This window comes from Diabrotica undecimpunctata, chromosome 10 (assembly GCF_040954645.1).
Source record: "Diabrotica undecimpunctata isolate CICGRU chromosome 10, icDiaUnde3, whole genome shotgun sequence".
Taxonomy (NCBI): domain Eukaryota; kingdom Metazoa; phylum Arthropoda; class Insecta; order Coleoptera; family Chrysomelidae; genus Diabrotica; species Diabrotica undecimpunctata.
Window position 1 is genome coordinate 73763258 of NC_092812.1, and position 25506 is coordinate 73788763.

A 25506-nucleotide genomic window follows, 5' to 3' on the forward strand; every position below is an offset into this window, starting at 1 on the left:
AAACATACGCTAGTAATTCCCGTAATACTTGTGGGTTGTGTTTTAATAATTTGTTCCTCGTGTGTCATACATTATCACTTATATCCCATGCCAGTAAAATCTTCCCGTATATACTTAAAAATAAATGAAAGGCTTAAACTCTAACTTACTCTTACTCTAAAACAAATACTCAACCTGCGACATCTTATGACAAATCTAGAGAACTTCAGGTTCCAATAATAAAATGCTCCGTGGACTATTAAAAGGCCGTTGATTGCGTTAGTGGACATATTTTCGGTTATCCTGATCAATTTACAACCACATTAAGGTTAGAACTATTCAAGCCGTTTAAAAAAAAAGGTAGGGCAGTCAGACAACGGTGCGTCATATCAACCGACCTTTTTAATCTATATGGTGAATTTGTCTTGAGAAAGTCCCTAAATGGGTGAACTGGTGGAATAACGATGGTTGGAGGAAATATCTTTTACAATTTCAGAGACCTCAAAGTGACTCAAAAAATATATGGTATCCATACACTAGACCTGTACAAACTGGTACAGCGTTCCAGAATTCTAGATTAGGCATGATGAATGAAAGTAAACGACAAGAGAGAAAACGGGAGAGAGATATGTGATAATTACTTAACAAAGAGAACATAAATGACTTAATACCGGACAGAAAAAAGAGTGGAACAGCTATAACGGAGAATATGGTAGCAAAGACTAGTAAAAATAGTACGAGATACATCACAAAACACCAAAGAACTACAGGAAGGCTAAGAAAAAGATGGAGTAATAAGTTGGACATCCAATGAGAAGGCATCCAAATATAAAACGACCGCAAACCCATCAATGAAGTAGGAAGAACAAGAAGAATGTTTTTTATTAATTATTTTTCTACACTTAGACACTCAGTCTAAACAAAGCACACCCCTTCTTGGCCATCGTCTTTTTATATTAAAAAAAAACGCTCAATTAAATATACCGTCTTCATGTCTTTAGTACAATGTAATAATTTTTAATGTAAAATTTTATATTTAAACCCAATTAGATGTTATGGAGTCTACTATGAAGTATTTGCCCATATTATTGGCTAATTTAGGCAAACGTTTCGAGGAGCGGTCAGGAGAAAGCTTGCATAATGATATAAGATTTAGTTATAAAAAGTAAGCTAATGATTTATTAATACGAAAACGTAAGTAAGACATGATTATTTGTGTATAGTAATTTGTACACAAAATAATAATATACAGAAATAATTTTAATCTAGCAGGTAGCAAAATTTTGTTTTAAACAATAAATTTTTTTTTAAGTGGTTGGTTAGGTGAGGTTAAGTTCAAGCTGGTACATTACATAACTTAGAAAAAGAATTGGCCACACAGAATACCGTTATTTCCGGAATTAGTGAGGTCAGATGGCCGGGTAATGGTAAAGGGTCCCAAGTAATGGTATGCTATACTATTCTGGAAGCGACAATCAGCAAACACATCCAAAGGGAGTCGGAATTTTCGTGGACAAATTTCGATGATACAGCTTCATACCACAAAAGTAAAAAAGAATGTAGTATAAGACTATGTATCTACAGCTCAGAGTGAAGACAGGGATTTTGAAGAATTTTACGTTTAGAAGTTCCTATTAAACAAGTATTGAAATGTGTTGAAAAACATGAAATATAATGGGAGAAGGAGGAGAAAGTTTGGTCCAATTTATCAAAGAAAAAGAAAAGGTAATAACTAGACTTGGGCAAATATGCAAAATGCATATATTGCATATTTTGCATATTTTATGCAAATTTTTGGAATTTTGCATATTTGTACAAAAAATTGCATAAAATGCATAAACTTTATTTTATTCCAATATTTCAGTCTTCAATATTACGGATAGTATATGTAGATACTATCTAATATTCTTGGATTGTTGTAGCAGGTAAACGATTATAATCCCGTAATAAAAGGGTGTTTCAAAAGTTTATTGTGTGAGGTATGAATAGAATTCTCCTTTTGCAAATCATTTTATTCTCAAAAGTGAAAGTGAAAACCTAAGCATCGTCAGTCAAGCTTGTTTAATGTGTTAACTATTTTGATTTTAAAATGCTGAAAATAACTAGTGTCACTACTTCGATTAAACCTTACAAAGGTTTCCAAGGATGCAAATCTATGGATATGAACAAAGTTTATTGTTTAGTTTGTGTCTCTCTTTGTCAACCGTTTTTCATCCACTTCTGAATGTAGATCTCTTCCAATTGCTTCCATCTTTCTCTATCTTGCGCCAATCTAATACACTGTTTGCCTGCCACTGTTCTTATGTCATCTATCCATCTTTTTTGAGGTCTTCCCATGCTTCTTGTTGTCGTCCTTGGTCTCCATTCTAGAATTCTCCGTGTCCACCTGTTGTCATTATATCGGGCTACGTGACCTGCCCAGCGCCACTTCATTTTTGTACTTTCCTCCACAATATCCCTAATCTTCGTTCTACGTCTTATCTCGGTGTTTCTAATCTTGTCTCTCAGTGATATTCCAAGCATGATTCGTTCCATTGCTCTTTGCGTTGTTTCTAATTTTTTAGCAGATTTTTTGGTAAGGACTACTGTCTTCAAGCCGTAGATACAAACTAGTAGTATGCATGTCTTATACACCTTTTTTAAGTTTACAGGAATGGAGGTGTTTTTCAAGATATATGCTAGTTTGCCGAAAGCGCCCCATGCCAGTTGTGTTCTTCTTTTAATTTCAGCATCTTAATTTGGTTTTCCTAATTTGATGACATGACCTAGATATACATAATGTTCAACATTTTCTATGGTATGTTTTTGTATTGGTATATTTGTCTGGTCTCGGCTCAGTATTTTTGTTTTACTGTAGTTAATTTTTAAGCCTACCGCTCCTGAAACTGCAGTTACTTGTTGTAACATATCATTTAGTTCTTGGATATTATCGGCTATTAAAACTATGTCACCTGCGAATCTCAAGTGGTTTAAGTATGATCCGTCGACGTTGATACCCTTATTGTTCCGTTCTAGTTTCTTAAAAAGTCTTCTAGAGCAAAGGTAAATAGTTTGGGAGAGATGATGTCTCCTTGTCTTACTCCCCGTTGTAGTCTTATGGGATTAGTTTTTGTGCTTTCGTCTGCATGGTGGCATTTTCACATATGTTTTTTTTAATTATGTTAGTGTATCTTGAATCTACCATGACAAGGAGAACAGTTCAAAAGATCCGTGTGTGTCAAAGGGCGATGGAGCGTGCTATGTTGGGCGTTTCACTACGAGACAAGATCCCAAATCGCCAGCTACGACAAAGAACAGGAGTGGCTGATGCAGTAGAGAGAGTAGCAACACTGAAATGGAACTGGGCAGGTCACGTGGCTCGAATGACAGATAATACATGGACAAAGCGGATACTGGAATGGAGACCAAGAGATGATGCCTACCGAAGCAGAGGTCACCAACACGTTGGACTGACGATCTAAAACGTTGTCATAGGAATTGGATGCAAGAGGCACAAGATCGAAATAGATGGAAAATTATGAGGGAGATCTATGTCCAGCAGTGGATAAGCGAAGATTGAATGATGATCTTGAATCTATACGTGCATTTTCTAGAGATTCAAGCACTGCCCATAATTGGGCATTGCTTGAATAATAATAATAATGCTTTATGGAAATCGTCGAACGCCAGATGAATTGGAACATTATACTCGGTGCATTTTTCTATCAGTGTTCTTACGGTGTGCAAGTGGCCCATGGTACTAAAATGTTTTCTGAATTCAGCCTGCTCGATAGGTTGATAGAAATCGAGCTTATGTGTTAGCCGGTTGGTTATGTTTCTAGTTAGTAATTTATACAGATGTGATAGCAAGGATATTGGTCGGTAATTCTCGATGTTTGCTTTGTCTCCTTTCTTGAATAGTAGAATGACTTCGGAGTTGTATCATTCTTGAGGAATCTTTCCTTCGTCAATCACTTTATTAAATAAAATATTTAATACCTGTTCCATTTTTCTGCCACCAATTTTCAACATTTCAACTGTAATTTTATCCTCTCTCGGACATTAATTCGTTTTTAGTTGATTTAGGGCTATTCTTATTTCATAGTCGGTTATGTCCGGTATTCCTTCTGAGCCGGTGTTAATTATTGTTCGTTCAGTACGTCGTTGTTGTGGTTGTGTATTTATAGAGTATAATTTAGGGTAGAATTTTTCAATGGCCTCGCTTATTTCCTTTCTGTCTCGAACGGTGACGTTTTTCTCATTTTTTATTTCTATGATTTTTGTTATGCCGCTTGAGTTTTTTGCTTTCAGTACTTTCATATTCCAGTTATCTTGTATTATATCTTTTATAAGATTGTTAGTATAGTTTCTATGATCGTTCCTAATTTCTTTCTTTACGTTTTTGTTTAAACTTTTGAAGCTGTCCGAAGTTCGATCTGTTCTGTTTCGTCTATTTTGGAGTAGTTTAATTGTATTAGGTTGGAGTTTAGATGTTTTGACTGTTTTCGTGTTTGAGCATATTTTATTAATATTTGTTTCAGTGGCTCTATTGATTTTAGTCTTCTGCTTAGCTCTTTTTGGTATTCCGTTTGTTTTTGAAACAGGACATGGGTGGTTGGGTATCGTTCTCGTTCAAGCTTGTTTCGTTCTACTCTCGTCTGTATTTTAATATTCGCTTTAACCAATCTATGGTCACTCCCGGTATAGAATATGTTTAGTACTGTCACGTCGGTACATATGTTTTTGTTATTGGAGAGTATGTAGTCTATTTCGTTCTTAGTTTTCTTGTCTGGGCTGATCCATGTCCATTTATGTTGTTTAGACTTTTTAAAGAAAGTGTTGGACAAAATAAATTTTCGTATTTTCGTTGTTTAAGTAGTTGTACAACATCTCACCCCTTTCGTTCCTGTTGTCCAGCCCAAAGCGACCGATATATTGTGTGTCGAACTCTTTTTCAGTTTGTGAACTGAGTACTAAATATTTAATACTTTTCTATATTTGATATATTATTTAAAATATTTTAATAATTGCATAATTAACGTTAATAAAATGGGAATAATATAATTAAATTTTAATATACTACGAATAACTATTTATGTATAGTTTATTATAAGATAAATATTTTAAATATTGCTGAAATATCAGTGACTACCTACCATGCAATAATCATGCAGTTACTGGAATATAATTTGTTCTATTGATGCCTTTAGTTAAAGATTATAAAGAAATCGGTTCTAACTGTAGGTATTTATATTTATATTAAAAAATGTGTTATAGTCTCTCATGCGAACAGCAATTTCAGATAGATCAACCTGTCAGAACTGTGTCACATGTATCCAAAAAAAAAACTAAATCTTGAGAAAAATACCAAGGTTCTGTCTTTTCGGTCAAGTTCTAAAGAAGGAAACGAACAAGATGCTTTTAACGAAGACTTGTGCCGTCCATTAATCTCTTCAAATATACCGCTTTCAAAATTATCCAATGAAAATTTAGCTTCTTTTTTAAAAAAATATTTTAAATTGAATATTCCAAGTGAAAGGACTATAAAGAGAAACCATGTGAACTCGTTGTACTCAACACTAATAGATAATATAAAAACTAATAATAGTAACAATTACTTCCACGTGTGTGTTGACAAAACCACTGATTCGTCAGGAAGATATATCCCTCATTTAATGCCCTGATGCAAGCAATTAGAAAAAACCAACTTTGCAACAATATCACGTTTTGTATAAGATGAAACATCAAATTTTTTTCTTCCTACAGCTGTTCCTAGCCATAAATTATTGCTTTTTTATCCGATGCTGCACCATATATGGTCAAGGCAGGACAAAATTTAAAAATATTTTATACCAACTTAATACACGTTACTTGTTTAACACCTGGAATAAAAAGAGTTGCGGAATAAATTAGAAAAAAGCTTCCTTTTGTAAACTCCCTGATATCAAGCATAATAAAGTATTCCTGAAATATCCTATTTAACTTTATAAAAACATACTTCCAAATATTCCACTTCCACCAGAACCCGTTCTAACACGATGGGGAACATGGATGGAAGCCGCTTTTTTCTATTCAGACTGTTTCGTAGATTTAAACAATATAATTGACGCTTTAGCGGATGAAAGTTCTCAATCTCTGCTAGATAATAAACAATTTTTTTAAAAACAACTACTCAGCAGCAAATTTCATTCATTAATCAAATTTAAGTTTGCTTCAAAAACCTATTACTCAATTAGAATCATCAAAGTTGTCCTTTATAGAAAGCATAGCCTTAATAAAAGAAATTAGACCAGCTGGTCAAAATGTTAAAGGTAACACTGGAAAAGATGTTTTTCAAAAATTTGAATTACATGCGTTGATGTGGAAAGAAGTTTCTCAATTTACAAATAAGTGTATATAAGCCATAAGTTTTTCATTAGAAAATTTTGAAAAACATTTGGTCATTTATTGTTTCCATAATTCTAAGGAATAGTATTTTACTTTTTTACTACTCTCATTACAATTAATTAGTACATTTATTACAATTATCTACTTAGCTTTTAAATTTATTTTTATATTGTTATCTGATTATTAAAGTAAACAATAATTAATATATCAATATTAAATATATGTTTTCATTGACAGTATGCATATTTCCTAAAGAAAATGCATATAACGTCTGTTTTGCCTTGCAATTCTTAGAAGGCACAGATTAAAGCATAAATCTGAATTTGGTTTCGAAAAATTAGTTTACGGATTTAAATCAGTAAATTAATTTTTCGAAAAATTTAAGTTTTTAATTTTTTTAACTCTTTCAAATGGCTCTTTTTAAATTTATTATTGTTTATAAACAAAGCCACGGTAAACTTTTGGGAAAAAAGGAATAACTCGGATTTTAAGGGTCGTAAGACATTATGTTTTTCTTTTTTGAATTCGTGGAAAAATGCCAACATGGCGAATAAAAAAAATTAGCTTCCTACGTGTTATTGCGTCTAAGTTATATTAAGTTGAATATTTGTGATATTGTCCTTATTTTCAGGAGAAATCAAAATTTTTTGGGCATTTTTAGAAAAGTTAGTAATAATTTTCGAAAAATCGACTTTTGAAGCTTTTTTGCAATAATTAAGCAAACAATTGATAAAAATAACTTTACAAACCATCAAATGTATTAAAAGCATTTATTAGATACCTGCATCAACGAGTGTCATGGGAAAATCGTTAGTTCCCTGTTCTGTTAGGTATATTTCAAATCCAAGCAAGAAAACAATTTAATTAAGAAAAAATATACCAATTTGTAAAGATATGAATCAAACCACATTATAATAAATAATGCTTTAAAAGTTTTTTGGTAGAGCCACTTCCGAAAAATTTATATTAAGTGAGCCATTTTGACCTGCTAAAGCAGTTAATATTTTATTCTTACATATTACCAATATTACTCATATTTCTATAAATTATCGTATTCATACCTATTACTAATACTTGCACTGTACAATACTTCTTCGTATAAAAGTACCATTTTCTTATTGTCAACATCCAATAATGCTGATATTTTATGTCCTGTAGATCCCTTAAGCCATAATATTAAGGTCTCAAACGGTAAAAACAGTACTCTTTATTAAAGAATTTTATTATTTATTTAAGTATTTTTTTATAGTTCTTCGTCAAGAGATTATAATAACAAAAAAAATTATTACATCTTAAATTTTACATTATATAATCTGAGACTAGCAAGGAAGCGTTGTATCGGTTCAGTTCAGTTACAACGTACCGGAAAACGTACGGCTTTATATGAGCATTTATTAGTTATATAACATATTACATTTGTGACGGAGTTATTAATATGTGCGTTATTTTAAGTTTAGATTTTCTACTTTACTGGCATTTCTTCGCTAGCGATATTATACTGTTGGAGCAATAATAATTATTAGAAGTTATGTATTTAGTTTAATTATGGTCGAGTATAAGTTGAATAACGAATGATACATGATATATATGAAATTACCATAGACCTATGGGTAAATGTATAGTATTCGTTGATTCGTCTATATATTCAGCTTGTAAAATGCTGATTTACCTGTCATTTGTGATATTTGATCAACTTTCTACTAGTTTTTTCAAAATATGGCCAAAATATTTTATGATATTCTTCTTAATACTTTTGCTTAATCGATAAGTGATGTTGAGTTCAGCGAAGATTGAGATATTGGTATGTTTCTGACTCCATGGTATTCTAAGCATTCCTCTACAAGTGAACATTTCAACAGCATTGATTCGTTTTCTATGTGTCGATTTTATTCTCCATGACTTTACAGCGTAGGGAAAATGGGAAATTAGAGACCACCAGGAAGACCCTTTATACGATGGCGAGATAGCTGGCCAACGCCACAAATCGACTACAGCCTTAAAATCTAACGATAACATAACTAAGGCCTAATATAAGAATCACAAGACAAACAAGAAGAACGAGTTGATAACAAAGAAGAAAAAAGGAAGAAGAAGAAGACACTCATGCTAATAGATATAGTCGATATCCATCGATAACTTAAAAATAGCCACATCACACCGAGATTTAACGATGAAGACTTTTCAACAAATAATAAGGAAGTATGCCAAAGAGCATCAACAAAGGTTATTTCGTATGATCATCTAGACTTTCTAACTCACCTTACTATAACTTTGTAATATGTAATACATAATCAATAAAAATAAGAAGAGGTAAAAGTGCTTTGTGTTGGTAAAGTGATTAGTGCAAAAGTAGACTACATTGTATCTTAATGTACAAGGTTATTTTCCTTACTAGGGATGTTTATTATTAAAAAAATATTCGGTACAAATATACATATTTTTTACACATTTAAATACTATTTACAGCATTAGAGGCTCAGATATAATTGCTTTCTCTAATACTGGATATAGCTATTAACAAGAAACTAAAGTAATGTATTCATTAAGAATCATAAATAAAATCTGATTTTATCAGGTGTTTCCAAATGTTATCATTTAGTTTTTTCTATTATTCACCACCTTTTTGTTTCCCACAGTTTCCTTTCGCAATTTACTTATTCCATAATGCTATGTAACCTTCTTTAAATACTCTGGAATTTTTTTGGCACAACTTCAATCAGGATTAGATTATTTTTTATTTTTTTATTGGGTTTTTACCAAAGCGATTCTGAGGACAAAAAACACGCCACAGTTTCATAATTATTTGGAATTTGATGAAATCAGGAGAATATCATAGCCAAAGTCATTTCAACATTTCGTTACCTTTATAGATAGCTTCTGCTAGAGTAGACAAATGTCCTACGATAGATCTGACCCTCTCAGTGGATCCTACATATGTAAAGACTTTATAGACAGATGGCTGATATTTCGGTCAAATGAGTTTCTTACCATAAAAAGACACTTTGACAAGCTTAGGCTAAGTTCTGCATCCTCAAGTAAAAAAGGCCACCAGCAACTTCCAAATAATAGAAGACCTGGAAGTATTACATTAGATTAAAGACTGATTCCAAGAATCCGTAAAACCTTATTACCCGTAATTAGGTTCTGCAATTGAATGCATACCACTCAAAAGCTGCATCTAGTGTGCTTAGTGATATTGAACTCACTTAAGAGCGTGGACTTACAAAGGCCTTGTTAAAGGACTACCAAAGAACTCATGTAAGTTGATTTGTTCACAAATGAATACACACATAAAAAACCACAAACATGTATGCAGCACTTCAAAATTAATTAAATTCTGTTCCACAGTTAATCACTAGACATCTTGCAACACCGGAAGTGAAAATTTCCCTCGAATGAGGTAAAAGGTATATTATAATAGCTTCTGCCTTCTTTTCCGGTGACAAAGATAACCGTCCACCAAAAAAAGTTAAAAACGTCATCAGATAGTGCAACAAAAAGAGGACAGTTTATTATTGAATTGGACGCAAATTCCCACAATTACTGTATGAGTCAGTACAGATACAAACAAACGAGGAGAGCTACTATTAGAATATTTGTATTCTCGTAACATAGACCTTATTAATAAAAGTAAAATCCCACTGCGACTAATATAATTCAAAACTGGCGTCTCTGATGAGGTCTCAATTTGGGATCATACACTTCTGCGTTTCGAAGTTGAGTTGGAGCGTAAGAAAGTCCTAAAAGGGCTCTTTGGGCATGCCGTAACCTTTATTGCAAAACATGGAGTGTGAAACCTAATCAACGCAGCAAAGGACAATAATGGAGCTACAAAAGTGCAAAGATTCGCTTATGTAGCAATCACAGGTACAATGCGATCATATTTTACTACAGGCTTAGAGGTAATGCAGGACTTTCCTCCTCTGCACATACATATAAGGGAGATCACTCAAGAAAGTGCCTTCAGACTAACACAACCTCGGGATCTAAAACCTGGCAACCTCACTGCAATCTATTAAGATGCCCACAGACAGTATGTCTGCAAAACAAGATTTTGAACAAAGAAGTTTTTTTTCTTGCCCAGAGTCTCTAGTTGTTTTTCTTAAATTCTCCCATTCATTCAGTATATTTCGTAGATATGGATTTAAGCGTCTTGTTAAATATATTTTCTTTTTGTAGCAAATGAATTTTAAATACTTCTTATCTAACTAATATTAAATTCTTTGTCTTATTCTATCGGCTTAGAATTCCTCCAACTACCAGATGGTGTTAGGAATATATGTAATTTCCTCGGTATACTCGACAATTGTCTACTATTGTCCAGTACTCCATGTGTTCTAATGAATTACTTTATGTCCAAAGAACGCGTTCGTAATTTTGTCTGTATTTTAAATACTAATTTTGCCTCATCTGAATTTTGTTGCTTGGATTCATTTGAAAGCCACTGTACATCATACTTGATCCGTGTATCGGTGATTTTAGGGGCCTCGTAATCAAGGTAACCTTTGCTCTATTGTGTACTATATTTGGTGTATGTTAATTATAAATTGTACTAACTAATTTCCAAATTATTACTGCGTTATATGCAGTAAATCTAATAAATATTATCAAGCTACCTAATAAAAATTCCTTTTTCGATAAGATAATACAGTTTTCGCTTCACCGATTCCCAGTGACCTTGTGATTAATGCTATTAACAATTCCTTCCAGACGATAAGCTAATCAATGACATAAATTAGGTCTGATAGGTCATACATTTCCCATGCTGAATATTTAGCATATTTGGATAAGGGTTAAAAATCGGAACAGTATTTCCATTTTGAAAATGAAAAGTAAGACATTAGATTAGATATTATGAAAATTCACTGTTCTTTTAGATGGTGACACATTATATCCAATCGAAAAGATATATGATATAACTAAAAGTGAACAATGAGTGCCACTTTTAAATTTACCAAAAAAAGAAGGCCAAAAGCACTGAGTATTGTAACTGCAAATTGATTGATTTAAGGTGCAAAAAACAGTATTGTTGCGTCTTTAAGCACCATAAAAAAGTTTTCAAAAGTATAATGGCTCTCATAATAAAATTCAGTTTACCCATCAAATAGCAAATAATAAAATAATGACGTTTCTTGACTTATATTTGCAATGCAGAAACAAAGACCGCTGAGTAACTACCAATTGTTTTATAAAAGATATTTGGTCTGGAAGATAATACAATATGTAATAACAACTTTAGAAACTATACCATCAATTCTTATCGGTACAGATGAGTCACAAGCTACATTAACTTACCACTCAAGGGGGGACTTTTTGGCCAAACATAGTTGTACGGCATTTATAACTAAGGTAGGTAATATAAAAATAATGACCCGCGACCTAATGCCGTACAAAAATATTGGTACAAGTGGCAGGGAAAATTTTTTGTTTTCGTAAAAAGTTTTCCCTATTTTCGGCAATTTGACACAGTACGGCATTCATACACAGAGCTTCAGATCGCTATATGGATTATTTTTTTTTGCAACTCCGTACATTTCGGCTGAAACAGGGGTGAGAAATCTAGGCGCAACCCTTAATTTGAACCCTCATGCTTTGAGTACCGATAAGAATTGGCGGCATAGTTTCTAAAGTTATTACATATTGCATTATTTATATATATATATATATATATATATATATATATATATATATTTATATATATGTGATTCATGGTGGGTCAAATGACCCCCTAAAAATGTCCCATGGGCTTGTAGCCTACTATATCTAGTCAATGAAGTACCTTAAGGTACTATAATACTCGAGAATTACTTGAAATCAGCAGATATAATGAGTAGCTAAGGGACTGGTGACTATTTTAATGGAAGCCAGACACACTTATCAAATAATATGGTGTTTAAAACCAGACTTGTTATATTGGAGGTAAAACCAACAAGAAAATAGGCAAGAACAAGGGGGAGTGATAATGGTTTGAACAGAACAAGAAACATCACAAATAAGATTATATATACTGTATGGATGATGACTTCTGACTATATGGTACTCAGATACAGAGCTAAAGTACTTTTCCAGGTGGACATCTACCCACGAGAGGGATAGAGCAGAGAAAACATATAAGTCAAGTGATAATGGCTCTCAAGGGTCTTAAGGTAGTTTCTAGGCTAGTGTGGGAGTGTTGAGAAGTACTTGATAGACTGGCGAATCATAACAACCAAAGAGCTGATGATATTGCTAGAAAAGAATCATCTACAAAATAGTTCGGTCCACAGCCGGCTTTTTTCTTTATTGGCTTTACGACTCTAAGTGAATCTTGTCCGCGTTTACTATTTTCCCTCATTGTTGCAGATCTTATGCAGCAATCTCGCATTGTTGCAGCCCAGCTTACATAGATTACTCTTCACTGCACTCTTCCATCGTTTTCTGGTCGACCAACTGACGTTCTGCTACCGGGACTTTCCCAGGACGTTGTATTTAGTAGTCTTTCTTCAGTTGATCTCATTACATGTCCTACCCATCTTATATGATTTGCCTTAATGTATCGTACTATGTTTTCGTTTCCATAGAGTACTTGGAGTTCTTGGTTATGTCTTTGTCTCCACCCTCCTATTATCTCGTCTCTTCAAGGCCCAAAGATCGTCCGGAGGATCTTGCGTTCTAAGACTAGCAATTTTGTTGTCCTCAGTGTCCATGTCTTAATTCCATACGTTATTACGGGGCGAATTATACGTTTATATAACTTTATTTTAGTTGTCTTTAAGAGCAATTTGCTTTAAGTAACGTCGCTAGGGAGTAATACGGTATATTTCCTAACATGATTCTAGATGCTACATCTTTGTCGTAACTATTTTCGACTGTTGTCACTGCTCCCAATTATTTCAATTATTTGACAACTTCGACATTGTATTCATTTATTGAAATATTTTGTCTAATTCTTAGTCATGGAACTACAATATATGATAACTATATGGTAACTACAATATACTTGGTCTTATCTTGGATGAGCTTAAGACCCATTTCCCTGGCCCCTTTTTCAAAGAGGGTAAAAACTTCTCTCGCATCTCTGTTGGATTGTGCAATTGTATCGACAACTTTAGTAAAAGAGCAAAAGCTAACAGTACCTTCGTTCCTGGGCAGTAGCGCCATTTTTTAATTCTGATTGTGCTTTCCTAACTACGTGTTCTAAAGCAAAGTTAAATAACAAAGGAGAAAGTGGATCGCCTTGTCTCACACTCCTTTCGATCATTCATCTGATGTACTGCTGCCAATAAATTCTTATACGTGCACATAAATCCTGCACATACATCTGAGCTAATCCTACCAGCTTTCTGGTTACTCCTATTTTCACCATTACCTTCTACAGTATATCCCTGTTTACAGAGTCATACGCTTGTTTAAATCTACAAAAATTTGATGTATATCTTTGTTATATTCCCAACTCTTTTCTAACATTTGGCGCAAGTCTATTGTTATTTTCCGGTCGAAAGCAACACTGATTCTCACCTATTGTTCATTCTGCGTACGGAGTTAATCTTCTCAGTAAAATAATCAACATAACTTTGTAGGTTGTATCAATTAATGATATTCCTCTACAGTTCTTACATACATGTTAATTTCTTTTTGTTGGACTTATACTATGTGGTTTGCACGCCATTCTTTTGGCATTTCTTCGTTTTGCCATATTTCATTTATGTGATGTGTTTGTACATAAAGCTGTTATCCTTCTCTCTTAATCAACTTCGTATGGATGCCAAATGTCAGCTCTGGATTTGGTATCTCTTTTTCCAGCAACTAAAACCTACTATTTTGTATACGCAACTGGTATTCTCATTATTTCTTATGTAATTCGATATTTTGTATATCCCATTCATTGCCTTGGGAGTTCTGCTTTGTCCGCTTTGTGATAGCTTTATTCTTATATTTGTTCTTACCAAGAAGTGATTCGAGTTACTTTCTGTTCCTCTCATGCTGTGTGCGCTGATGATATTACTAGAATGCCTTCCATCAATTATCTGGTTACGAGCAGATCCGTCATTTGAGAACCACGTTACTTTATGAATCTCTTTTTTAAATACTTTGTAGTTTTTACTACAATGTTGTTAGCTACAGCAAATTCTGCTAAATGTAAATCATTATTGTTAGTAATATCGTGTAAACTTGGGTGTCAATCACTAATTTTAGATGCTCTTCCTTGCCCAGTTTGGCATTGAAATCTCCCAATACGATTTTGACGTCATGTCTGGGTACTGCTGTTGTTCTAGAATTTCATCTAATTCTAGTAGATGAGACTTTAATTCAAAGAATACTAATTGGGGCTCTAGAATAACTACCACTAAATTAAAGGAGTTTCTAGTGGCTATCAACGAACATAGTTGCGAATTGGTTGGGACATGAACTCGGATTATTTACCCATTAACTCTAAGCGATACGACTATTAAAACAGATAATAATCCAACATTAACTAATAATCTAAAGGGTTGAGGAAGTTGCAAACTATGACTTAAAGAGAAAATAAACCTAGCAGTTCCGCTACAAAACTCAGAGCAATTAGATGAAGAAGTTGAACTGTTTGTGCACAATATCCAGCAAGCTGCATGGGAAAACACTCCTGTGCTGAAATCTAGGGTAAAGGAAATAATTATTTAAAGGAAATAAGAAAATTAATAATCGATAAAAGGAAACTAAGAAGAATATGGTAACAAACTAGGTCTCCTCAAGATAAAACAAAATTAAACAATGTGAGTCAAGAACTCAAAAGAGAAATCCAACAACTAAAGAATAAAACAATTAATTAATTTATACTTAAAAAGCTTAACGGATGATAATAGAACTAATTATTCTTTATGGAAAACTACAAAAAACCTAAAAAGGCCAATTATCCACTTCTTACTCATTAGACTAGAGGACGGTAATTGGGGCAGGAGCAATTAAGAAAAAGCAGGCACCAGGCAGATTTCCTAAACATCTTGAAAGAAAATGCACTCAAACCCAATGAAAGCCAAGAAGATGAGCAGAGTTGGGAAAAGAAACATTTCAAGTAGAAAAAGTAATAAGAAAGTAATAAGGAACGTAATAAGACCAACATTTCCTAAAGAAGTAATGACTGGAAGTCATAATGATTTAATGATTGCTAAACCAGGAAAACCTCCCAATGAAGTTTCTTCGTATTGACCAATAACACTACTTCCTGTAATATTGAAGGCATTCTACTCAAAAAAATGAAAACAATTATTGAAACAAAAAAAAATGATTCCGACACATCAATTTGGCTTCAGAAATAAGCACGTGATAATTCAAGTGCATAGAATCATAAATATCATTGAAATCAGTAGAAGAAAAGAAGGTATGTTCTACTATATTTCTTGATATTGCTCAAGCCTTTGATAAAATATCGCATGAGGGTTTGGTATATAAGCTAAAAACATTTATGCCCACGCCTACGGTGAAGAGTTCATGTTAAGAAAAAAATGGAAGAACTTTATGGAATGGAAGAACATAAGATACAAAAAAATGTATCGGATGCTTGGAAGAAAATCCACTCTATCTATATACAACAAGCTTTTACTTTATAGAAAAAAAATACGACCTATTTGGACTTATGGTAGCTAACTCTAGAGGTGTGTCAAGAAAAGTTATATACATAGAAATAGTCCAGAAATTTCAGAATAAAATATTGAGAAACATTGTGAATGTTCCTTGGTACGTTAGGAACAGCGACCTCCCTAAGGGCCTGGATATGAAAACTTGGCTACAACAATTATCAAGAAGACGCCTGAAAATCATAAAAAACGACTTCATAGCTATGTGAATGTTAAAGCAATCTAGGTCGTCAACACAGGGCTAACTAGAAAACTGACGAGGACAAAGCCCTTAGTTTAAGTGACAGTGAAAAAACAGAGCATGGTGCTTGTGCGCGTAGTGAATGTTAACAGTAGTGATAACGGTATTTATCACACCATAAGGTAAACTCTTACCAAAAAGCTTAATCCCAATATTGACGTTGAAATGCGAATTCAACAATACAACTCTATATTTAAAAAATGCGAATTTACTATGTACTTCAGCTCTGGCTTTAAAACAAGATATAAAGTTGTTAAATCATATATGAACTCAGATATATTATATGAGGTAGAAAAGGGATTTTAACATTAATTACCATAATCAGACTTGATTAGTGGACGTTTATAAGAACGCAAGAAATTCTATGGATACAACACATAACAAATGAAGAAGTTTTTAGACAAAATAGAAAGGAAAAAACTATTGTTAACAATAACAAGAAGGAAAACAAAGGAAAACAGTACTTGAGGAAAAGATCCTTAACACGGTTCTAATGATACTGTTACTACTTTTTCAAAATATTTCTTTGCTTCAACACGATATTGTAGTGATAATCGGTCATAAAAAGTATCAAATTGATTAATTAATTCGTCACTAGAAACAAACAAAGAATTTTTTGTCGCAAAGTTAAATTCTAAGGACACAATGTCCTAATTTACACGAAAAACTTTTTAAATTAAGTATGTACATCTACGTACCTCAATGCTAGGTAGTTTTATCTATATATCATGTTTTATTCAAGGCAAATGGTAACGAAAAACAAACGCAAATTTAAAACACTTTAAAAACGTATTGTTTTTATTTATGAGCTGGTTTGAATTGGTAATAAAAGTAATAAGTAATCAAGAATTGGACTTGAAAATAATTAAAAATAGTATATTTTAGTGGATTAAACCTAATTTTAAAATTCTATTTTACTAATTATGTTAGACAAAAACTCGTTTTCACCTGGAAGATTCTTTAAAAGTCTGGTGCCTGTTGGTCTTAAATCTTTTACTATCCGGGCTATTTTCTCACTATCCAATGAGTATCTCAGTCATCATCACGGAGCTACAGCCCTTATAGAGCTTCGATCTTCTCAAGCTTTCTGCGCCATTCTGCTCTGTCGCTTTTTTGTATTTTCCAGTTGGCAACACCGATCTTGTCAGCATGTGTGTATCTTAATATTTTTCCATAATTGGCTTTCCCAATTTTTACTGTATCTTCTATCGTTTCTATCGCATAGTCATCATTAGTCTTACTAATGATTTTTATATACGTACTTTCTCATCTGACAGATATTTTGTGATATATATATATATATATATACATATATATATATATATACATATATATATATATATATATATATATATATATATATATATATAGTCCAACAGATATCGGGTTCTAGGAAATCGTATTATCCGTTTAGTAGACATTTGTTGCCTGACTAGGGTCTAATCACAGTGTTTACTAATTGTGAACTGGACATTTCTCATTATTTCGGCAAAATGGGCAAAGTGGATAGAGCAACATGAAAATTAGGCGACAACGCATAGGAAATGGCCGAATATACTGTCTCCTACGCCCCAAGCACCTAGAACAGGATCTTAAAAGTTATTACAACTTTTTACCTGGTATGAAGATAACTCAAGATGGAATACTCGATGCTGCTATAAAAGAAAGAAACATACAGGGTAGAAAAGCCATATCCATGATGAACGGCATTCTGTGGGACCAAACAATATCTAAAGCGAACAAACAACTCCATACTTAAAAGTGTAATTACATATGGCAGTGAAGTTTGGCCAATGAAACAAAGAGCAGAGAAACTGTTACTAGCAACAGAAATGGACTTCTGGAGAAGAGCAGCAGGCAAATCAAGAAGAGATCGGATACCAAATGAGAGAATACGAGAAATGATAGGAGTCAAGCATACAATAGTTGATGACATAAAAGAAAACAGTTAATATGTTACGGCCATGTACAGAGAATGCCAGATGACAGGATTCCGAAGCAGATTTTGACATGGACACCACAAGGAAGAAGAAAAAGAGGAAGGCCGAGAAGACGCTGGAGAGAGGGAATTGAAAAAGAACTAGAGGAAAGAGAAATCCCTCCAGGCCTATGGTTAAATAGAGAAGAATGGCGGTTATGAGTCGGAAGGCGTCAGAGAACGCTGTAAACCGATAGTAGTAGTAGTAGTGCAACCTTTTACTTAGCGAGTAAAAGGTTGTATTAACCTTTTTGGTTTCCTTTAGCTACGAATGTTTTCCAAGTAGGCTAGCTACACAAATTTTTTTCCCATTTTTGGATATTCTCCACCGTTCGGATTTTTGGTACACTGCAAAATATCTCTGGTTCGATAAAAGGAGTACTAGCACTTTTTTAGCATTACTATCAGCAATCTCATTAACAAAAAATCAGTTACTGGCAGTTACTTTGTACTGATTTGTATTTCTAAGCTATTACTCTCAATGAAAGAACCTTCAATGTAGCTTGGCTGTTTCAAGATAATAAATATTTGTACTGAGTTGAGGCGTATTTCCAGACACTCTTGAACACAAAATAAATTGTTACCAAAAACATAAATATAAACCTTCTCGAAGCCTTACTATAGATCGCAAAGGAAACAAAAACTAAAGAAGACAAAATAACCCAAAAAAGCTAAGAAACTAATGAAGGAAAGAAGACAACTACTAGCAGAAACCCAACGTCATACTCAAGAATACGCAGAGCTAAATAAAACAATTAAAAAATATCTAAAATGTGACATCAAATCATCAAAATTAAAGACACCAATAGTAAGAAAGAGGAAAACAAATATAAAATAACAAAGATAGTAGAAGACTTCTACAAAACCTTGTACAAATCACTAAGCCATCCTAATGAACTAACAAAAGAGAAAGTCAAAAGGAAAATAAAAAACGTGGGATCAGAGTTATAATCAAATATAGGGGGATTCGAAATAGAAAGAGCTTATGAGGAGCTAAAAAATAATAAAGCTCCGGGAAATGATGGTGTAATTGCAGAGCTTTTGAAAACAAGAAAGACAGTAACTACATACTAACAGAGCTATTTAATAGATGAGTCTATAATAGCAAAATTCATACAGACTAGAATCTAGTAATATTCCTACACAAAAAAGGGGAAAAATTTTACCTAAAGAATGATAAACTTATATTGGAAAAAATGAAAAAAATTATATTAAGCAAAACCTGTCCATTTCAAGGAAAAACATACGGAAATACTGAGAAATATCCAAAACATTAACGATGAAGAAGAGCCGACGGGCAATGCTGTATAAGAAAAGTCAAATCAAAGATATAATAGAAAATATGGAAGGGATGAACTGAATGAACTTTTTTATGAAATAGAGATCATCCTTATGTACATTTCATAGAAAAGTTGTTAAAATTATTATACTCTTTAACGAAAATTATAAAATAAAGTATATTTCACAAGGAAAAAGACAGTTAAGATTTGATTTCACGTACAGTGCGTCTGTGTATCCGCTGATACGTATTTCACCCTAAAAGGGCTCTTTAGAACGGCTATTCACAGTCGCTCTGGAAGTGAAAATAAATCTTTTCTGTCTTAGAAAGCAACTCTAACATGGCTTCGTATAGACGCAAATAGCGACATCTGATATTAAAATCCGTAAACTAATTTTCGAAACCAAATTCAGATTTTTGCTTTAATCTGTGCCTTCTAAGAATCGCAAGGCAAAACAGACGTTGATAAAGATGTTAATAGGCTATATTTCACAAATTTGAGACTATTTTGGATTATTGCTAGACACTCAGCAGCCAATGATCCACTTTACTATACCGCAGAAGAAATATGAAAGTAAATTGCTCTAGTAATGAACATATGAAACAAGTAAGTTCTAAATTGAATTAAAAAAAAATGCTCCTATAATCTTTTTTTACAGTATTAATATGTTATTTACAGTAAATCATTTTGATATAATTCATATGCACTGCCTATTTTATTGCGGAAATGTTTGTTTGTCGAGCAGTTTTACTTTTTTGCTCAACATTAAAAACAGTTTATGAATACCATGAATACAGGCAATACCAACGTGAACATTACATTTGTCTACCCCTCACAGGTAGGGTGTGAAGAACCGGCAAAGAAAGAATTTTGGAGGGCCCTCGATTGCGAAATGCTCGAAATTCCTGTAGACGAAAAGTGTTTAGGATAGGAAAAAAGGATAAGGATTTGGCCATAGTTTTAAGAGTAGAGTGCTGGAAGAGCTTGAGAAAAAAGATACGGTAAATGACTGGTGGGAAGCCAATAGTAAAGTTGTGATGCGAAGGGTAGAGGAAGTAATAGGAAAAGGCCCTCTGGTAAAGGGTCTCCTAGAGACGAAGAAACTTGGTGGTGGAACGATGAAGTGCAACAGAAGGTTAGAGAGAAGAAAGAGACTAGAAAGATGTATGACAGGTCTAAAAGAGAGAAACATAAGGACACATACAAGGTGGCAAATAGGGAAGCAAAACTGTAGCTGTTGCTAAGAAAAGATCGTCTGCACAGCTTTATGAAGAGTTGGAAACACCCTAGGGGATGAAAAGTTATACAGCATTGCTAAAGCAACGAACAAGTCATCAAATCACCTGATCCATGTGCGACAGATTAAGAGCATGGATCGAAAAATGTTAAGAACCGATGTTGAAATAAAGCAAAGATGGTATGAGTACTTTAGAAAGTTGCCAAGTGAAGAACACCAGAGGAGAGACAGACGATGCGGGATCCCAAATGAGAATGTAATGCTGGGGGTAGCGAGAGATGAAGTTGTCGAGGCGTAAAATAGGATAAAGAATGTTAAGGCAATAGGACCTGATGGAATACCTGTGGATTTTTGGAAGGCTCTAGAAGAAGAAGGGGTTGATATTTTGTGACAAATGAGTAGGATATATAAGAAAGATACGATGCCTAATGCATGGAGAAAGAGTGTGATGGTATAAAGATAAATGGGACATTCAGGACTGTAAGAACTATAAAGGGATAAAAATAATGTCGTACACAATGAAAATTCGGGAGAGAACTGTAGAGCAAAAGTTAAGGAGAGAGACATAGGACAAGAACAGTTTGGGTTTATGCCAGGAAGGAGGACAACAGATGCCTTGTTTGCGTTGAAATAGTTGATAGAGAAATGCAGCGAGAAGAAAAGAGAGACAGCGAAAAATACAGCGAGAAAACATTTATAGATCTTGAGACAGTCTAGTTCCTAGACAGGAGCTATGGAGATGTTCTTCTTCTTCTTCTGGTTCCTATCCGTTTCGGATGTTGGAAATCATATTGGCAATCATGACCTTGCTCGCTGCGGCTCGAAACAGCTCCGTTGAGGTTTTCTTAAACCATGTTCTTAAATTCCGCAGCCATGATATTCTCCTTCTACCGGGAGATGGAGATGTATGAGAAAGAAATGGATTCCTGATATGTACGTAAGACTTGTGAAGGATATGTATGAGGGATCGTACACGAAAGTAACGACTGCTGTCGAATTTACCAAAAGTTTTCCAGTGACGGTTGGTTTGCATCAAGGCTCTTCACTGAGTCCTTACCTGTTTAATTTTGTTATGGATGTACTGACAGAGAAAGTAAAGGAGGAGGCTCCTTGGTCAATGCTCTTTGCTAGTGATATCGTGTTTGTAGAGGAGAGCAAAGAAATTTTAGAAGAGAAGTTGGAGTGTTGGAAAAGAGCTATTGAAGAGGTACGGCTAAAGGTTGGCGGGTCGAAAACGGAGTATAAGTGGTCGGGGGGAAGAGGAATGGTTGGGGACATAGAATTGCTTGGAGAAAAACTAGGATAAGTAGGAGAATTTAAATACCTTAGCTCCTACATAACGGAAAATGGGACACTGGATCGAGAAATTGGCCACAGGATACAGGCTGGTTGGTTTAACTGAAAGCGAATGAGCTGGATGGGCTGGGTACTTTGTGATCGAAAAATCAGGGAAGGGCTGAAAGGAAGAATATACAAGAGTATGGTGAGACCTGCGTTAGTGTACGCAGCGTGTGGCCTCTAAAAAAGACTCAGGAAAAGAAGGTGGAGGTAACTGAAATAAAAATGTTAAAGTGAATGTTGGGTAAGACTAGAATGGACAGGATCAGAAACGACTTGATGGGGGAAAAAGACGAGGTGTCTAGAGTCACAAAAAAGATTCAAGAACAAAGACTTCAATGGTTTGGTCATGTCAGACGTAGACAAAACTATGTTTCACGAAGGATAGAGCTGTTAAAAGTTGATGGATGGAAGAATAGGTAGAGGAAAACCAAGGAGAAGATGAAAGGACTATCTAGCAGAGGACTTGAGAGAAGAAGGTTTAGGTGAAGAAGACCTGACGGTGAGAAACGAGTGGCGACGGAGAGTAAGGAACAGCAACCCCCGAAAATGGAAAATCTGAGGAAGAAGAGTATGGATCAAATTAATGATATCTCATAAGGGAATATATTTTCATTTTCTCATTAAGAAAAATTTTGAGTGTTATTGATATTTTATCAGTTAATACTTACCGCTACAATTTAGAAACAATAGAATTTGTAGTTTTCTTCTATTTTTGCACTAATATTTATATATTTCTCTAAATAAATGTAAAATACATTATCAGTTAAAAAGTTTGCTTGTCTTCGACAGTGCGTCAAATATTGGGAGAATTTGCTATTAACTTTCTCAGTACAGCGGACCGTCAAAACTTTCATCCCTAATACAAAATAGTCTCAAATTCGTGAAATGTTCTATAGTTCCAGTGTATATAAAAAATATATAATGAAATTGGTGAATATCACAATATCAGTATGGTTTTAGATGAAGACAAGCAGAATACAGAATAGACAAAATTTTCATATTGCAAGAAACTAGAGTGGAATTCTATAAATATGGGAAACCCACAGTAACTTATTTCTTAACTTTAAACAAGCTTTTGACAGAGTGGATAGAAAATAAATAAATAAACCAATACAAAATTGTTATCAGTGAACAATTAATAAAAACGACACAACAGATACTCCGAAAAACAGTGAAGAGGGTTTAGATACATTGTAAAGAAAACCATAACCCTGGATGATCTTGTAGTTCGTGCTGGAAGCAAACACGAATTAGGTGAAGTAACCAAAAAACTTAAAAAAAGCAAAAATGAAAGGATTTGAGAAAAAAGGTCGTTAGGAAAATATTGGTAGGAAAACTATGAAACAAAAGATGGGTAAAAAGGATAAATACAAACTTAAACAAATATGTGGAGTACCTAATATTTTAGGAGTCTATAAAAAGATTACTGACTGGGGGAATTGGAAAAAAATAAACAAAGTAGACCTAAAATCAGCTAGAAAATGATGTTTAAAAAGTTATATATAATTTAAAATACATAAAAAACTGTAAAAATTGAATAAACAACAGGGTAGAATGTTTACTACCCTTTACGAATAATTGGTCTAAATAATAATAAAAACACGGAGGTGTCATAAAATTTGGGGTTTTAAAATTAATAATAAAATTAACTTTAAAGGTGCATTTATAACTTACCTGCCCATTTTCCTGTTTCTGATAAATTTACGGCGTTAATCTGCAGGAAAGTAGATAAGAAATTATCGTACAAAAATCTAAACACCATCCTGGTTACTTGAATTCCGACTATAAAGGCACAGACTAAGGCAATTTTATTGAGAAGGCAGAAATTGGTTGTTTCCTTCTCCATTACCGTTGATAAAAAATATACTGGATGGGAAAACACGCGCGAATTGTTTAAACTATATGATTATCAGTACGGGTAGCATTGGAATTGTTGATAGCCAAACAATTTTCGGACGGATTTAGTTTACGCACGCGCAATTTACTTTCACCCCTTTCTACTAGTAACATCGATTTGGAGAAATTGACGCGTTATAGTCCAGGACATTTCTTTTCGGGTTAAAATTTTTTATTTAATTGTTTGAAACAATGTTAATTTTTTTGCAAATATTTATATACAATGAGTGAATTCTTATACTATTAGTGAATTGATCTTTAATTTCTTTCACTTTTGCTATTATAGTCTAGTCTTCAATATTTTTTTTGATTTAGATTTATTGTATCTTGACAACATGGTCATTGATTTATAGGCAGTATATAAAAGACTCACACATAATAAAAAATAATACAAATTGTATTATCGTATTAAGGAAGTCATCTAACAAAAATATTGAAGATGTATTTGGCAGAAATGGACTGGGGCAGAGAATTGTGAGGGGTGTAGACTAGAGCCGTCTAAATCTAAACTCACCTAAATCACGATCCTCTGTAAGGGGGAAATGACAAGAGAGAGATTAAGGAAGTACAATTTCCAATTTTCAACAGGAACACTCCGAAGAGTTATTTATACAAGCACTTGAAAACTATACAAAAGGGATCAAGATAAATGGTAAAAATATAAATAACATTCGTTATGCCGACGATACCGTCAGTATCACTGAAAATGAGAAAGACCTGAAGACGCTATTAAATACAATTTGTGATACTGGGGAACAGTTTGGTTTAACAATAAACATAAAGAAAACAAAAACCATGGTTATCAGTAAGAGGGGTAAAGTCATACCAAGGATCCAGGTAAAAAATGAAGATATTGAACAAGTGGACAAAATGGAGTACTTAGGAGTCTTAATTACTGAAGATCTAAATCCGAAATCAAAAATTTGATTAAGAATAGATCAATCAATATTACCCTTTTTGAAATTAAGGAAATTTCTGAGTAACCAAAGGCTCAACTTGCAAATCCGATATCGGATGGTAAAATGTTGTATCCACTCTAGTCTTCTTTATGGTACCAAGCTTGAACAGTTAATGTTGACTCAATGAGAAAGCTGTAAGCTTTTGAAATGTGGCTTTTTAGGAGAATTTTGAAAATACCATGGACCGAGTATATTACGAACGAAATTGTGTTACATAAAATGGAAAGAAACGGGGAAATTTTGACCATCATTAAAAGAAGAAAGACAGCATATTTGGAGCACATACTCAGAAATGAGAAGTAGGAGTTGTTGAAGCTGATTATAAAGGGTAAAATCGAAGGAAAAAGGGGTCCTGATAGACAACAAATGCCCTGGCTGAAAAACATTCGCAACTAGATAGGGTTAAACACACAGACGCTTTTAAGGAAAGCAGAAGACAGACGAATTTACAATTGTTATAGCCAACCTTCACTAGTGGAGTCGGCACTAGAAGAAGAAGAAAAAGAAGATACAGCGTTAAAAGAGCAGTATGATCTCTGTAAGAATCGCAACAGTCATAATCACTATGCATCTGTTAAGATATATAGATTTGAAAGGGATGGGAATATGTTACCTTTATTTTCATCTTTTTGATAT

General features: G+C 33.7%; 1 protein-coding gene across 3 annotated transcripts in view; it reads right to left on the reverse strand.

The window, feature by feature from the left end:
* Positions 1–25506, reverse strand: part of spidey (hydroxysteroid 17-beta dehydrogenase 12 spidey) — a 50976-nt gene that overhangs the window by 19823 nt on the left and 5647 nt on the right. Inside the window, exon 2 of one of the 3 annotated variants that reach the window (XM_072546715.1) lies at positions 23690–24015. In XM_072546715.1, the coding sequence (XP_072402816.1) occupies positions 23690–23861 (172 nt within the window). In that variant the 5' untranslated portion in view covers positions 23862–24015. Of the gene's footprint in view, positions 1–23689; positions 24065–25506 lie in introns of all 3 variants that reach the window. The other 2 variants (XM_072546717.1, XM_072546716.1) reach the window with 2 other exon arrangements.